General features: G+C 45.7%; 1 protein-coding gene across 2 annotated transcripts in view; it reads right to left on the bottom strand.

The window, feature by feature from the left end:
* Positions 1-305: 305 nt before the first annotated feature.
* Positions 306-16,770, bottom strand: part of POMT2 (protein O-mannosyltransferase 2) — a 41,375-nt gene continuing 24,910 nt past the window's right edge. Inside the window, exons 13-22 of one of the 2 annotated variants that reach the window (XM_032955898.2) lie at positions 16,207-16,358; positions 14,837-14,928; positions 13,998-14,074; positions 11,761-11,832; positions 9,004-9,063; positions 8,110-8,215; positions 6,508-6,648; positions 6,028-6,136; positions 4,096-4,235; positions 306-1,412 (exon numbers count right to left, since the gene is read on the bottom strand). In XM_032955898.2, coding sequence (XP_032811789.2) covers positions 4,130-4,235; positions 6,028-6,136; positions 6,508-6,648; positions 8,110-8,215; positions 9,004-9,063; positions 11,761-11,832; positions 13,998-14,074; positions 14,837-14,928; positions 16,207-16,358 — 915 coding nt within the window. In that variant the 3' untranslated portion in view covers positions 306-1,412; positions 4,096-4,129. Of the gene's footprint in view, positions 4,236-6,027; positions 6,137-6,507; positions 6,649-8,109; positions 8,216-9,003; positions 9,064-11,760; positions 11,833-13,997; positions 14,075-14,836; positions 14,929-16,206; positions 16,359-16,770 lie in introns of both variants that reach the window. The other variant, XM_076067698.1, reaches the window with a different exon arrangement.

Below are 16,770 nucleotides of genomic sequence, written 5' to 3'. Positions count from 1 at the left end.
GATGATGATGATGATGTGTGGAATAGCCATGTATGGGATTGCAAGCGGCTCGCAATCATAAAGTCTAAACCCTTTGGTGATTGATTTCAGCATCATCATCATCATATCCCTATGGGGCTGATACAATGAGTAACCAACACTGGGGGGAACGTCCACAGTGATTTTCCTACGGATAGACTCGCTCCCACCACAGGAATGTCGAATATTCCACCACGGGCTCAGGGCTGTTTAGACCGAAGCACGGCCCCTCAATGCTCATTTGAGAAAGACATCGTCTCGACTCGGCTATCGGTAGCAAGCCACCCCACGTTTTAAATGTTTATTTACAGGAAAAATAAGTTTCACAAGAACGTTGTTTCGGCCACGTTTTACTATTTCATACCAAAAAGGAAATAAATACCGTCTACAATCCCATAACCGTTCCCTTCTTTCCCGCAATCAATATTTCAGTTGTAGAACAGGCTCAAGACTGCACGTAAACAGTAATTACAAGAGGTGTAATCACGACGCATCAATTCACCTATTAATATCGATTCTTAAGTTGGCAATAAACAAGCATTGAATTCAGTTTCAGCATGAATCATATACGGTCCAACGGGTCACACATACCCTGCAGACAAGTGGCTGCAATTTTCAGCACCCATTTGAAGCGTCTATTCTTCCCTGAAATTGTAACAAGTCATCGAGTTGCCAGCGCCGTTAATCCTTACATCCCCTATAATATACCTCGAGACAATGCACCGTTCAATAAAACTTCTAGAGCACGTGTCTATTTCAACTGACAGGCAAGCACAGCAGTACGCTCTCACAATCGACTCCTCGCTTATCGTGACGTTGAAAACTTCGCCGTTTGACATGGCATTCAAATCAGACAAGCCGCTGGTGGTGGTGAGCATTCGTCAATGATGAAACGCTGCAATGTTCCAATCGGAGGGGTTCTGGCAACGTGAGTTGGAGGAGTTAACATAGTCCACCTCGGGTCTATCAGTCTCAGGTGATGACACGTGCCATCGTGGACTATTTGTGAACCACGTAAAAACAAACCGCCGTAGTCTGCATCCTTCAACAAAGGAGCATCAAAACGACACGAACTCTTAACCCTGAAAGCCCTCTCGTGGACAGCAGACCTCGGCATTGGCCATTTCACTCCTGAACAATATTGTCACGTGCAGGAATAGGAGTGATCAGTGGAGCACGAGTTAAATGTGCGCTGGTCGTGTCGATGAAGATGCGGCACCAGTGGAGGTCTTCATTAGACCAGTTTCCTGCAAAGCTGCTGTTTGCTGCGAGCACCAGTCTCTCGGAGAAAGCGCCAACAATGAAGCAGAGCGCCTCGCAGTTTCTAAATTAATCCACCTGCACGCGTGGAAACCCGTGGAGGACTCCGTTGCCTCGGGACTTCTTTGCGGGCGCTGTACAGACAGAGCCGATGGGGGGGGGGGTCGTCAAGGACGGACAACTTGGAAGGTGGCAGACAGGGAGGGCCCCGTGGGGAGCAGGCTCAGTGATCCAGCGTGTTCAACAACAGCAACAACCGTCATTCGCCACTGAGCGGCGGTGACGTGTCCAGGCTAAGTGCACTTTAAGGCCACATGAAGTGTCCAACGCCCGCTGGCAGGGGGTCATGGGACAGACCCAGATGCCATGGGTCGACTGACTGAAATGACTGGCCGATGCACCACCTGTGCCCCCTACTGTGCCAACTTGCTGTGTTTTAGCCACCCGGCGCTCTGCTCGTTGTGAGCGTCGCTCCTCTGACCTCCGTTGTTGCTGTAGGGATACTGCCGACAACTACCCAGTAGCAGCGTCCTTCACGAGCCTCCTCCACATAGGTCGATCTTGACATCGGCTGGTAACCAGTCATCAGCAAGTCCACTCAGCTCCACATCATCCTCTTGTACCACATCACTCCATCTCTTCTCTAGCCCATGCCGCACCCGTTTAGCCCCCTTATATCCGGCGGAACAAAAGTTGGCAAGAGTATTCACACGCCCACACAGACGCTGCTGTCACGTCTCTGGAGAGCGGTGTAGTGGGCTGAACAAAATAAAACGGCCGTGCTTATCATCATTGTCATCCTTTGATCTGCGCACACACTGAAACTGCGACTACTTGCTGCGGGAAATGTTACAAACGCGGAAATATGCGCGCGATGCAGAAATGCAACAGCTCCAGCGTTTGTCGCAACCCTAGGGTTGTGATATTAACACGGAGCCTTTTGCGGCCAATATCCATAAGTTTTTTTTGGGGGTTAGATTGCATAAATATAAATGTGTCGTTAAACCCGCCACCACCCGAGGCAGCCAATTTAGTAAGGGTTGTCACGTAAACAGAACAGGGTTGTATTCTTAGCTCTTTCGGTAAAGTCACGTTGAAGGGAAACAATAAAATATATATAAAACGTGACTTTACCGAAAGAGCTAAGAATATGAATTACTGCAGTCACGAAAGCTTTAAATCAAAATAGAACAGGGTTGTGTTTATAGGGTTGCGATTGCAATTAATGTAGTGGTCACTCATGATAACGACTCAAGGCAATGCATGCACATACAGTTACCCCATATTCTGGCATTGAGATGTTCTTCTTCCCCATGATGTGTCCTGGTTTTGTTTAACTCAAGAGCTAGAAACTCTACGAATGTCAGAAGGCATGACGGGGAAGCCCATTACGCACAACATTTACAAATCTAAAACATCACTTCTTACACGAATCGAGACATGTATCGTCAACTTGAGAATCGATAATAATCGTCGATCAACGTTTCGTTAAAGTCACGACTCTAGCGCAACGGCAGAAGACACGTGAATTGTCATCCTCCCGCGCACAAAACATAACGCAAGCCATCGCGACTCAGTCTCTGGCTCCATACACAGCACACGACACGACACAAAGCCTCAAGGCCTTCAGCAGTTTGGAGGGCAAAACAATAAAATAAAAAGTCTGGGGGATCGGGGTGGGGAGTGTCGCGCGCTACGTTCCACCTTCTGACAGCTCAACCGAATTTACCAAATTGCTCGCGACGTGCCAAACACGCCCCGCCGATTCAACACCAATTGGAAACGTGTCGGGGAGTCCTGGGCTAGACCACAGCTTGCGCTACGGTAATCAGGTAAATGGGCACGTCGCAGAGGACCGTCTTCTGAGCATGCCGACGACGACGCGCAGAAAATTTCGGCCGCGAATTGCGCGGGGAGTCGTCCATTCATTAAGGTACTCGTTAAACGCACGGGGTGAGCCGTGCAGTCAACACGAGGATGAATGTCCCCGCTTCGCAGGCTAATAAAAGATAACCTTGGAGACGGGCATGGCTAATGAAGAATGCTTTTGGTCTTTTTAAGGAAAATGCAGTTGTCCAAAACGCCGACAAATTGCTTTCTTGGCGTGCAACGTAACGTAGGCTTTTGTTTTTTTTTCCCTCACAATCTCTTATGACTTGCATTCCCATCACGCTTCGTTTCTTTACGACATTACGGGCAGCGAATCAGGTGGACGGTTGCACTCGCCCGATTTCAAGCGCAGTTCTACTCCGAACTCCTCTACAATTCCGATAAACGCGTGCCGCCCCGATGTTGAGTCACGTGTAGAGTGGTGTTTGATAAACCACCATAGATGAATGAGGGCACTTTTGCAGAAATGGTGTTTTAATACTTGAGGTTTTTTGTTGTTGCTTTTTAGAATAAACAATAAACCCAAGTGACACAAGTGATTGCCCGCTACTCCATTAAAACCAAAATGTCATCAATAAAAGGTCAATTTCTAGGATGAAGCAATGTTGCGACAGTTAGTGCACTGATGCTATGAACCCGTAATATCTGAGGTTGATTTCCAGCCACCGCACCTCCGATTAGCACGGTTGGCTATGTACGGCGTGAAAGAAGTTCACCATTCATACATACATATCCAAACCGACCCTGGCCACCAACCAGTACCCCCGACCCTCCCCACTCTTCCCTCATCCACACCAACCGGTCGAACAGGCCCCATGACTGGCACTACGTGGTAAAAAAAAAAAAATCCAGAATGGTTCTAATCAGTAGTCGACATCTCCGATATTTTGCAGTGTCAGTCACAGGTAACAGCCGCAGTCCAACCACCTCTAGTTGTCTGGCAGAGCCAAAGGTTGAGAGGTTAAAATTCCCACGCATCCATCCATCGCAGGCCGGCCATATCGCTGCTGGGATCCGTTGAGTAAGGCCCCGTCATCCCGTACGAAAGCGGGTGGAAGAGATAAAAACTGCAGAAGCAAACATATACACGTACATTAGAAAACATGAATGCACATTTTCATCGCATTTGAGTGAGTTTTTCACCATCCTGGAACCAGCAGGCACGTTTTGGAAGGACATTGAGCACTGCAATATCAACAAGGCATAATGCCACCCTAAGTAACACCTTCTATAGCACCTTCAGTAACACAAAGTAGCAGAGTAATTAAATCCGTGCTGCGCTCCGCTGCCTTTGATGAAAACAAACCCGACACCATTCACAACAACTGTCAGGGCGAGGTCATTTATAATGAGTCACTTAAGGACCAATGCTGCTCAATTAATGTGGAAAAATGAACAAAGGAAAAAAAATCGCTACCACTTACCGCACTTAAAATACAATGGACAAACTTAATTCCCCAACGTATAAAACGCACACGAGGCATGCGTCGGTTGGCAGGAAACACCGCATCGATTGGCCTCGGTGTACGACCAATTTCACCCCGACGGCGTTTCTGAACGTCCCCCGCTAAACGCTCTCGCCACGCTGGCCGACCGCCCTGCTGGAGAGAAGCCAGGAGTCGGAGCTAAGTGGCCAGGTGAGCGGCCAGGTGAGTGGGCGGTCGAGTCGCGTGCAGCAGCACAATGGTTTCGCGGCAACACGGTGACCGCTGGTTCGCTACGGTATATCGTACGATGTAAAATCCACGATAATCACACGTAAAATAAACTACTTTTATTTATAAACTATTTTTGCGACGCAATAAGAGGTCACTACATTTACTACAAAGGTTATGAACACTTATCAGTTATGAAATCGAGTGGTTACCCTGATCGTTGACAATTCATCACAACTCTGGGAAAGGAGGTCTCATAACTCTGGGAGAATTAATTGTTACACTCCTGGCACGTATCGACTAGAGATTAACAAAACATTTTTGGAACAAACAAAAAAATCAACTAACTTTCTTTACAAAAATCATGAACCTTGGGAAACTCGGCTTTTACCAGGTAAGGCCCACTCAAATGACAGCTCAGAAAAGTGGCTTATCACATGGAAATTTCTAAGCAGCCAAATGCTGAGAACGCATGTTTTTAAATGTGGAGGGAAAAACCAAAAGACCCGGAGAAAAATCCACGCAACCACGGGGAGGACATGCAAACTCCAAATATACAAGAGGCATCAGGGACGGAATCCTCCGTTTAGAAAAAAATTGTCATATCATGATTATTGCTGGCAGTTTAATTTACCTGAAATGTTTTATCTCTGCAAATAAATTTTCAAATAAATAGCTGTTATCTATTAAAGTGATACTTTGCACAAAAACATTTGAGAGTGATAGACAGCATGGAGTTTATATGATGTCAACATTTTCTTTCATTATATTTTTTCGGTTTGGCGGCATAACCCAAAAATCATAATATTGGCTGCGAAAACCAATGTGATAATTTTATTTGTTAATTTACTTATTTAATTGTGTTAGCAGAACTGAGAGCATGTGCATTAAAGGCGATATTGAATGTATTGATTTGCAAGGCAGGCCTATGCTGAGTGAATTACAATTCAAGAACGTTCAGACAATCTTTAGGTGTGTTGGGAGTACAGCAAACCATTCTATACAAATAAAAACGTGCAATCTGACTAAAAAGTTACAGGTAATTGATATATCGATAAATGTCATGTTGAGAAAATTTGATATCGCATCGTGAAATATGAGTTTGCGGAAAAAAAAATTTCTGCTTAGTTTGTTGTCCTTCCCCTGTACCTCCGATTAGCACGGTTGTACAGACATACACACATACAAACAACTGGAGCGGCACCTGTAGACGCAGAGGAGCAGCATCAGCACCGTCCCGGCCGTGTGTAACCTCTCCCCGGCGTGGCCCAGCAAGAGGCCCGCCCAGCGCAGAGCGGCGTCCCACGTGGCCGCTACCGGCACACGCAGAGAGGCGCGCAGAGACACGGAGACGTGAGCGCGCACGGAGAGAGATAGACAGCAAGATACAAAGAGACCTGAAGACGCATGACAACACAGAGAGACACACACGAGACAAATACACAACAGAGACCCAAAATTAAAAACAGACGCACACATGAAGTGACACAGAGACAATACGAGACGCAGAGAGGTTCACAGAGACGCAGACACAGAGACAAAAAGAACAAGAAAGAGACTGTGCAGGGACACAAAGAGACGCACTCTGACACAACCTGGCAAAGCTTTGCCTGAACAAAAAATATAAGACAATCACAACCAATAGAAAGTGTCAATTTGTACGAACGCCTCGCCTGCTGCGCACCGGTGAGCATGCTGCTGTACATCATGGCCGGGAAGTAGTGGTGGAAGTAGAGGACGCGACCCATCGTGAAGAATGGCAGGTAGTGCAGCATCCAGCCCAGGAAAAACCAGAACCCGCCGTCCATAAACTCTGGGGTGCGGGCTGGGTGAGGGGAAATATTTACAAAAATGAGAAACGCATCTTGGCCCTGATGTGTAGGCTTTCACAGGTAATACTATGAATCGCGCGCGCCAGCCCAATTTCTTCACGAGCACAAATAACAAGTTCGACACACATTCGTCAAAACCACGGCCACCACGAGAACATTGAACTTGAACCTCTTTCGCACCGTACATGGCCAACCGTGCTAATCGGAGGTGAGAAGAGAGGTCGGGACCTCAGAATATAACTGTGGGGGGGTGGGGAGAGGTGCGAAGAATTTGTCGGTGACTTTCCACGGTTGCCGACCAACTTTGGCTAGACAGAGCACATCAGGTTCTTCCGTTTTAAGTCAAAAAATGTCTCTTGTTGACAAAAGCGAGGGAAGCAAGAAGGAGATGGCATGGCCATGTGGAGTGGAATGAGGTGGGAACCATCATGACCAGTTTTTTTTAACACAGAGATTAGAGCAAGCGGAGCAAGATGGTGTCAGTAAGAACAAGAGGAAAATATACATAATATGGCGACGTTTCAGGCGATGAGTCTTCTTCATAGCAGATAATTCTTGCAATTTGTTCGTGTGCCTGCACATCCGACGAGCACGGGTGGCTACGTATGGTGCGAAAGAAGTTCAAGATGCACACACACACACATACACCGCCGATCACACAAAATTATGGTTACATTTCTTCGTGGAGTCATTTTGTAGCTTAGACAACAGTCGAAGCCATGTCTTGTCTAACTGCAGTCTCGGCAAGCTCGCATCAACCGGATGACAACACGCACAAAGTAAGAATTAACACGCGTAGATATGCAGGGGAAAGATGAGCAAATGTGTAAATAAGTACCTTGTATGTATGTTGTACGTCGCCAACTGTTCTAATCGGAGTCTGTAGTAGTGTAGTGTATCGTAGTGTAGTATATAGTAGTGTATAGTGTATCGTAGTGTAATATATAGTAGTGTATAGTGTATGGTAGTGTACTGTGTAGTGTATAGTAGTATGATGAACTTCTTTCGCACCATACGTAGCCAACCGTGCTAATCGGAGTGTATAACCATGCAGTGTATCGCAGTGTACAGTACTGTGTAGTGTAGTGTATAGTGTAGTGTGTAATGTATAATGGTTTGTATGTATGTTGGATTTCTTTCGCACCGTTCGTCAACCAGCTGTGCTAATTGGAGGTGCGGGAATCCAACTGTGCTTCTGAGAACTGTTGTCATAGACTAAGTGTCCAATTCTCAAGTCTCCGTGGTCAATCCAAGTTGTCCTCGTTTCACCAGAGGCAGGCAGTTTTTTTTTGAGAATTCCTGCCCAATTTGTAAGAGAGAGGAGGGGAGAGAAGCTGGCCAGTGTGGTCACAAGGCTCGCGGGAGGTCTGGGCACAACCGAATCCTTGCTCTGTTGTGTTGTTACTCAAGCAAGAAGTGGCGGTCCGAATGCACGCTCCATCGTCACATCTCACCCTGAAGCTTGCTGGCCAGGGGGCATCGGCGACGGATCGCAAACCCCAAGAAGCAGAACATCACCAGAAACACAAAGAGGCTGCCCAGGTTCCACCACCAGATCACCTGACCACGACCAAAAACCATTGATCCAATGAGCAAACAAAGAAACAGATCTATAAACAGGTATGTGATTATATCTGGAGGGCTATCGCAGTGCAGAAACAAAGCACAGTCGTACCATACTTCTATTCTCCCCGCCTTCCCAAACCCACACCGACCATCATGGTGAAGCATGGTCAAATAACCGCCACAACAGACACAGGGTGTGTGGCGGGGGGGGGGAGCCCCTCATCCAGCAGTGGATAAAAAAATGCCTGTACATGCAGATACACTGGTAAAAATGTAAAACCTGCATTTGATGTATTAAGCAAGAAAACTGCATATAAATTACTCATGCTCCACTCAACTGGTCACTGGACTGCATGCTGGATGTGCAAGTGTCTTATTATCATTCCAGCAATCCGTTTTTTTTAACAAGACCCCAAACGAGAACTGTGCACAATTCTAGCATGGACCAGTGTGCTGCTTTAATGGCAAATCTGGTCCTCGGAGTGTCTGATCTCTCAATTTGTGGCCAAATCCAGCATCCCTGGGCAACCACTCGCACCTTCAACGTCAGCCACGTCACGGCTCGGCCAATTTGTGATGCGTTTTCTAAGAACCGACACCCGCCGCTCTCAATTTACACTCCGATCTGCTCCTCACCTCTCGTCCCCTGGAGCTGAATGCCAAGCAGGACTGATAGTGAGTTAGTAATAAATTGAACGGAATGCTGAACATTTTTACTTTCCTTCACGTCGTAATTGGTACATTCGTGCGAGGACAAAAGGTGACAACAAAACGCCACTCACCGGATTTCCCAATAAGTACACGCGGTAATCGGTCTCATTAACGCCCGAAAACCGCTGGCCCTGAAGGGGAAAAAAGTAATTCGATTTTCTGAGAACACGTGCGTGCGTGTGCGCATGCGTGTGTCCATACATACATACACGTGGGTGTGCGTGACACAGTTACATGAGACAATGAACTATTGATGTTCCAAGCTGCAACAAAAAATATATATATGACCAACAAAAATCAACAATTATGAAAAATATGAATAAGTTTTACCCCTTTATGGCAAAGAATCAGGTGTGAAGACGTTAAAACACCAAACAGATACCTTTTGCAAAGCATCAAGTCTGCATTAACCACACGTACTTGTGACAAAACATGCAAAGCAAACATGCTCTGATAATATATGGCATTGTCTTTGGAACTAAATTGACCTACACCAAAGACAGCCAAAAGTCAACAGCACAAAGACGATGCACTATCCGAGCATTTCTAGCGCGGATCGAACAGTTGCATCTATAGGACCTTTTCGAGCAGTATCAAGAATGGCGTTCTCTACTCTGACACTGTTAGTGAGACTAGGTCATAAAGAAGGCTGTCTCTGGTGTAGGCCAGGCCAATCAGTTTCAAAGACAATGCCCATATATTATCAGAGCATGTTTGTTTGCATGTTCACCACAAGTACGTGTGGTTAATGCAGACTTGATGCCTTGCAAAATGTATCTGTCTGATGTTTGAACATCTTATCACCTGTTTTATTGCCAGAAAGGGTAAAACCTATTCTTATATTTCATCCTTATTTATATTGGCAAAAAGGTCCTATAATGTACATTTCATGAGTAGCCTGTAACTTATATAGAGACGAGTCAAAAGACGAATACATTGAGACGAATAGAGTAAGTATATTTTTAAGCACATGTTACATTTAATCAGACTATCCACTCAGGCTCAGTGTGACTCACACATTGTGAAGCAGACCTAACTTTTAATAGGCTTCTGAAGATATCATCTCCATAATTAATTGACTACCTTCAAAAAGCCGTACGGGATCAAAGGCAAACGTATGAATTATGGAATAAGGGTTGCTTAGGATCTCTAAAGCAATTGGATAGTAGATATCAATAAATATTTATCAACATTTAATATAGAATTGATATAGTTCTAAAGTAAGATCTGGTGCAGATTTATATTCAAGTCAAGCGTAGGAGTATAGGCCGAGACAGTCTGTAGAAACATCAACCATCCGGCACCAACCCCTTGCGGTCCTTCCTTGGTCTAGACCCCAAACTGAGCTCCCTTCTGAGGGGTCCTTTCTGGCTCTAGACCCCAAAGTGAGCTCCCTTCTGAGGCGTCCTTCCTGGCTCTAGACCCCAAAGTGAGCTCCCTTCTGAGGGGTCCCTCCTGGCAAAGCCACAGTAAGTCTATGGTCAGCCACAGTAAGTCTATGGTCAGTCACAGTCATGTTAGTTTCATGCACTAGTACAAGGTTTGCGAAGAAATTTAAGAACGAAGGAGTTAAGTCATTCCCTCAATGATCCCTTGAGTATCTGCGTCTCGGCTCCTTAGAGTGAGACAGAAAGCACAAGAACCTTGAAAGCACGAAGATGATGGCAACACCAAATATTGTGGGTTTGGTGATTCCACTAACCTTTAAGCCAGCCTCAGTCGTACTGAGACTTCTCATTATGGGTCTCTGTTGCTCTAGATAATGCTACCAAGCTAAATTAACCGATCCAAAAACCCAGACATTCTCGTGACAAACTTGTACAAGAGGCTGTACGACACGACGAGTCATGAACAGCCTGTCGTTTGGTTTTAACGCAGGGAGACTGGAAATTCAACTGGCTCAAGATCCAACACAAAGATGTCAAGATTTATATGACTTCATATGAAGTAAATAAAAAAAACAGGCGGCGGTCACGCACTTGCTAAAACACTGCCCTGTTAACCTGGTTCCCTAAGTGTGATTCCCAGCCACGGCTCACAATGGTGCCGAGTGAATTCTGGGCACCCCCCCCCCCACCCCCCCGTTTCACTAATCTGTGTCAGTCACGGCAGGTGGTCAAACCACCTCCATTGACTGACACACAGCGTATAAAAGCCTGTAAATCCAGCAAAGGATTATTTTAAAAATTGCTTCATAGTTTGACAAAACCTATTCACAGCAATGACAGCTGTGACAATAATGTGTACAACAAAGTAGCGTGGCACTGCAAGCCAAATGCACAGTTCACTTTTTTTCACATAACTGATTTAATTATAACAACAACAAAAACACCTTATATCTAAATTTCTAAGTACCAGAGGTGGAACGGTGCAAAAGTGGTTAGCTCATTGCAAACCGACTTAAATTCCTGGCCACAGCCAACGCCAATGTCAGTGTGACACATAGGCTTTCGCGACCAATATTATTCATAATAAAAGGTTTTTATGGTTCAGATAACGTAAGTATAAATGTGTCGGAAACCCACCAGCACCAGACACAGCCAATTAGTAAGGTTTGTCAAGTAAACAAAACATGCCAATTCGTTACTAGTTCAGCCAACCGGTGTGTTGGAGAGTAAATCCACAACATTTAGAATTTGAACACGTTTTTGCCGGTAATTACATCCAGCATCATCGGGCGATTTTGCCCAATGATGCTGGATGTAAATTCGCCAATGATGCTGGATATAATTACCAAGGAAACATCCATCGAATCACGTCAATTAATCGAATCGCGAGGGGAGCAAGACCGTCACGTGTCAAAGAGAAATCAGGAACCAGGGCCCTACCCGGTAGTTGATGGGCCACTGCCACGGCTGTGAAGTCACTTCATTCTCCTTGGGTTTCAGCCCACTGTTGCTCTGCAAAAACCAAACCGGTGACATTTCACTACGATAGCTGTAGAACCTCATTATTAGTATTATCATGCTTATTAACCCAGAAAAGCCTCATTGAGTCTCAATAATTGTTTTCAGGACAGTCCTGCCGAGTTTTCACAGTAGTGCGGGGGGGGCAATGTTGCACAGCGTGATCCCAACTGAGTATATTGCATATAATTTTTCAGCATTGGGATGTTTTGCCAATACCAGTTACAATGCTTTTTTTTGGTTTGTTTAGCAATGGGAGGAAACCATAGATCCCAGAGAAAACCCGTGCAGAACAGGGGGGAGAACATACAAACCCCCAAACACGATAGGTGCCCGTGTTGGGAATCGAACCCAGGTGCGTATGACTGCGAGGCACAAGTTTCACCGCTATGCCACCCCTGCCACTTCATCACAACAAGCCAAATGTTCATGCCATGGGATTCTCTGGATTGAAAATAGCGGTAAATATTTGGGGGAGGACAGTTGCTAGCTGGGACTTGCACTTCCCCCATTATTTTATTTTTAGCATCACCCTTATATCCTGTCATGTGCACACACACACACAGCCTGATCCATTCATTTATAGACACCCCACTATATGTCTAATGAGCACCTTTCTTCTGCAAGAAATGAATGAAAACCGTGGAATCAACGGCACCACATCTTACAGAGGAGAGTGTTACAAGATGTCGCACTCGTATTGAGATTGGTGGGCCACGTGTAGATGCTTAGAAATAAAATCACATTTTCTCCGTAATTTCTTCACATCATTTTATTGGGGTATCTACAAATGGATCTGTACCTTGTGTGTGGGTATTACTTAACCATTATAGTCCTAGAGACAAAATTACCTCTGCCATGGGAATATGGAATGCCCACCACTATCTTGGGGCTGGTAACAGATAGGATAACCCTCAGTATGATTTTCTTGAGCAGATGAGAGTGGTGGGGCAATAGTTTTCATAATGTCCTATGAACCCGGTGTCCTGAGTTTGATTCTCAACCATGGCTAACATCAGCGGTGAGTGACATCTGAACTATTCCTGGACCCCCTCCCACCCACGCCGTCACTAACCGGCACTGACCAGCATGGTGAACTATGTCCAAACGACCACAAAGACCAACACAGTATGGGGAAAACGTCATCCAGCAGTGGACTGGCAAAAGATTAAAACCTATTTTGAGACTTCTTCTTTGGTTCTTTCGGTAAAGTCACGTAGAATGAGAATAAAATAATAACTTGATAAAATAAAATAACACAATAATATTCTCACGACGTTTCGGCCACAACACAAGCGGCTGGTAGGACAGCGCTGTCCTACCAGACAGTCTCGCCCCCTTCACCTGATGAAGGCCGCTTGTGTTGTGGCCGAAACGTCGTGAGAATATTATTGTGTTATTTTATTTTAGCAATTTATTATTTTATTCTCATTCTACGTGACTTTACCGAAAGAACCAAAGAAGATGAATCATTGCAGTCCCGAAAGCTTTAAATCGAAATCTATTTTGAGACTATTTTTTTATTTACTAAAATACAGTACTCTAGGATATGTGTAATAACACACCAATATTATTTAAGCTCAACACATGTGCATCAAATCATGTGTGGAAGAATCCGATGTTCTTACACCCATATGTCGGATTGAACAGGTTCACGTGACCTCTGCAGGCAATAAGAGGTCACTACAATTACTACCAAGGTTATAAACGCAATCAGTTATAAAAATCGAATCGTGACCCTGATCGTTGACAATTCATCGCAACTCTGGGATAATTAATTGTTATACACTTCTGTCATGTATCGACGAGACATTAACAATACATTTCTGAAACAAACAAAAAATAATCTAACTTGCTTTCCAAAAATCCTACCCCTTGTTGCACTCTTTTATTTTACCAGGTAAAATCATCCCCTGAGCTTTCTCGCTCTTTTTCAAAAGCGACCTGGCCACAAATGATAGCTTAAGCAAGTGGCAATTTGTAGCAGCCAAATACTCAAAACGCATGTTTCTAAATGTAGAGGGAAAACCCATGAGGACCTGGAGAAACACCCACGCAACCACGGGGAGAGACACACAAACTTCAAATATACAGGCATCAGGGTTGGGATCACACCAGGTGTGAGAGGTAACATCTTGCCACCATGGCGCCCCATTTACCTGCGCCATAACGATGTGGGACTCGATAAAAACCTCCAGGAAGGACGACTTGAACACTTCAAAGCTGACGTTGGGCACTGCAAATGTGACGTTAAGTGCATGCATGCATACCATAAAGCATTTTGTTTCATGGCCACAGATAAAGGTGAAATGCTTTTGTGGAAAGTTGCAGAGAAATGCATATTTATTTTTGTTAAAAGTTATTTGGGCTAATGAAGCAAATTAAACTGTACAAACAGGTTTTTTTTTGCTTCATATCTATTTTTTTTGGGTTAGATCACGTAAAAATATAAATGTGTCGTTAACCCGTCACCACCCAACACAGACAATTAGTAAAGTTTGTCACGTAAACAGAATGTGCCAATTCGTTACCAGTACAGCATACCAGGGTGTTGGACAGCAAAGCCACATTAACAATTTGAGTACGACGTTTCGCCAGTAATTACAGCCAGATGAAGCTAGTTGTAATCACTGGAAAAACTTCGTACGCAGATTGTAAATGTTGTGGCTTTGCTATCCAACACACCGGTGTGCTGTACTAGTAACGAATTTACATGTTCTGTTTACGTGTCAGTGGGCAAACGTACAAAATCAGCAGGGGATGAAATACTTTTTTCCCTCACTGTACATCAGCTGAACATAATATAAAAACTGTTAGACAGGCAGGCACAGAGAGATGAACAGATATCATCTATTCACATCGGTTTAATTTCTCAGGCGAAATAATCGAAGGAAGACTTTTACCACATACGACTCAACGATTATGAATTTGTAGTTAATGCTTGCGAAGTAAAAACACAGACTTTTTTTTATCCTGGCATTATTGCATCAAAACTTACATTTGGGATTAATATGCTCCTCCACATTCCAGAGGACGTTCCCGGTGTCCTTCTTATACAGGTTACAGGTCACCTCCATCTGCTCCCAGCCCCTTCAAAGACACCACATCACAAAGACAAAGATCCCCCACATAGGCATAGCAGACTGTTGGGGCAAGTGCTCTTAGCGAGCACCTATGAAGGCCGGCACGGCACACGAGGGGGTGGGTGGCCAGCACCACGCCCGCCCGCCTTTGTCTCCTTAGTGGCGATTTTTACACATTGCACCAAGTATTCATGTGTGGCTGAGTCGACCTAGGGGAGACCCGGGACCAGTTCAAATAATCATCACTGGCGTTGGCCGTGAGCGCGAATTGAGTGCGAATCGAACTCGGGTCGCCGGGTTCGTAAGCGCAGCGTGCTAACCGTTGCACTCCCGCCACCACAACACAACAACAACCGCCATTCGCCACGAAGTGGCGGTGACGTCACCACGACGCTTGTGGCCTGGCTTGGCACCACAACACACACAGACACACAAATACACGCGCGCCCCTGTCGCTAAAGCTTACTGACCCACTTCAAGAGTGCACTCAACCAACCATTCAATCGCAACGGATGGATGAGACCACACCGTCACAAAGCAGGCCGTTTCCAGCACGCTGCATTTGCCAAAGAATCGATGAGGCACACAACAGCTGTAAAATTAATGGCGCCAGATACGCAGGACTTTTGGAATAAATAAGAAGCAATGAGGCAGTTTCAGTTTTTCTCTCCGTACCGTATTCCATTATCACTGTTCACTACGTTTCTGTTTTCTTCCTTATCCCTTGTAAGAGACGGAAAATAAAGCATTATCATCCCTTCACCTTTCCTCAACAACATGCCTTGACATTACGGAGTCGGCTCAGTCAGTCGGTGATACTCTTAAACTTATTTCGGCTGAGAGCCCAGTGCGACTAAAAGTATCTCTTTGGAGGTAAATCCAGGTTGCAAAGCAGACAGAATCCGCAAAGCAGACAGAATCCACAACATCATTCAGGGTCAAAATATTAAACGAAACAGAAATACATCGGGCACATCAACCTTCCAGTTGCCAAGCACCGACCCACAGGCCCAAATTGCCAAGCAGCCTGCGACAAACAGCACGGATGAAGGCACGCTCGTAAACCGTTACTTGCTCCGAGCAAGGTTAACTGTAAGAGTTTGGGGGAGGGGGGGGGGAAGAGATGACGGGAGGGAATTCCGAAGTGGGGCAGCGTGAGTGAAAAGAAGCAGAGGGTAAATGTGAAGCTTTATAAATTTCAATTATCATGACTGTGGGAGATGGGCACCCTGCGCCGTGGGAGGGTGGACAGGCCACTGCGCTCACCCCCGAGCGGATCTCTCACCACTTGGGCAGCGTCTTGGAGTGCGAGTGGAGCAGGCAGCCTGTGGGCAGGTGCACCAGGCGCACTCTGCTCCGCACCACCCCGAGCGCCTCCCCTGTCGCACCGCCCACCACCTCCACGCGCCACAAGTCGTTGGAGTCCCCCGTGCCGTTCTGCCGCCGGCACAGGCCACAGGGGACAACGTGCATCGTTATTATTATTATTATTACGACTACTACTACTCGGCTTGTTTACTCAGGAGAGACTCACCGAGTCCCCAAGAATCTTTTTTTTCGGGAGCGTCCTGCCTCCTGATGACGCGTTTCGCAGTCGACGTTGCGATGTAATAATCCCAACCGAGTGCTTTGCTGGTAATAATTTGTCGTTTTTTTTTTCAGCAATGGGAGGAAATTGGAGAACGTACACACTCCGCACAGAAAAGCGCTCGAGTCAAGGATCGAACCCAGGGCCTCCCTGCTGCGAGGCGAAAGTGTTACCACTGCACCACGCTGCCATGCGCACACACACACAGATATAGAGAGCTGTATATACACACACATACATACACACACATGTATACCGAAC

This window comes from Petromyzon marinus, chromosome 17 (genome assembly GCF_048934315.1).
Source record: "Petromyzon marinus isolate PM22_M1 ecotype Great Lakes invasive population chromosome 17, UKy_Petmar_22M1.pri1.0, whole genome shotgun sequence".
NCBI lineage: Eukaryota > Metazoa > Chordata > Hyperoartia > Petromyzontiformes > Petromyzontidae > Petromyzon > Petromyzon marinus.
The sequence above is the reverse complement of the archived record's forward strand: the minus strand, read 5'-3'. Positions and strand labels throughout refer to the sequence as shown.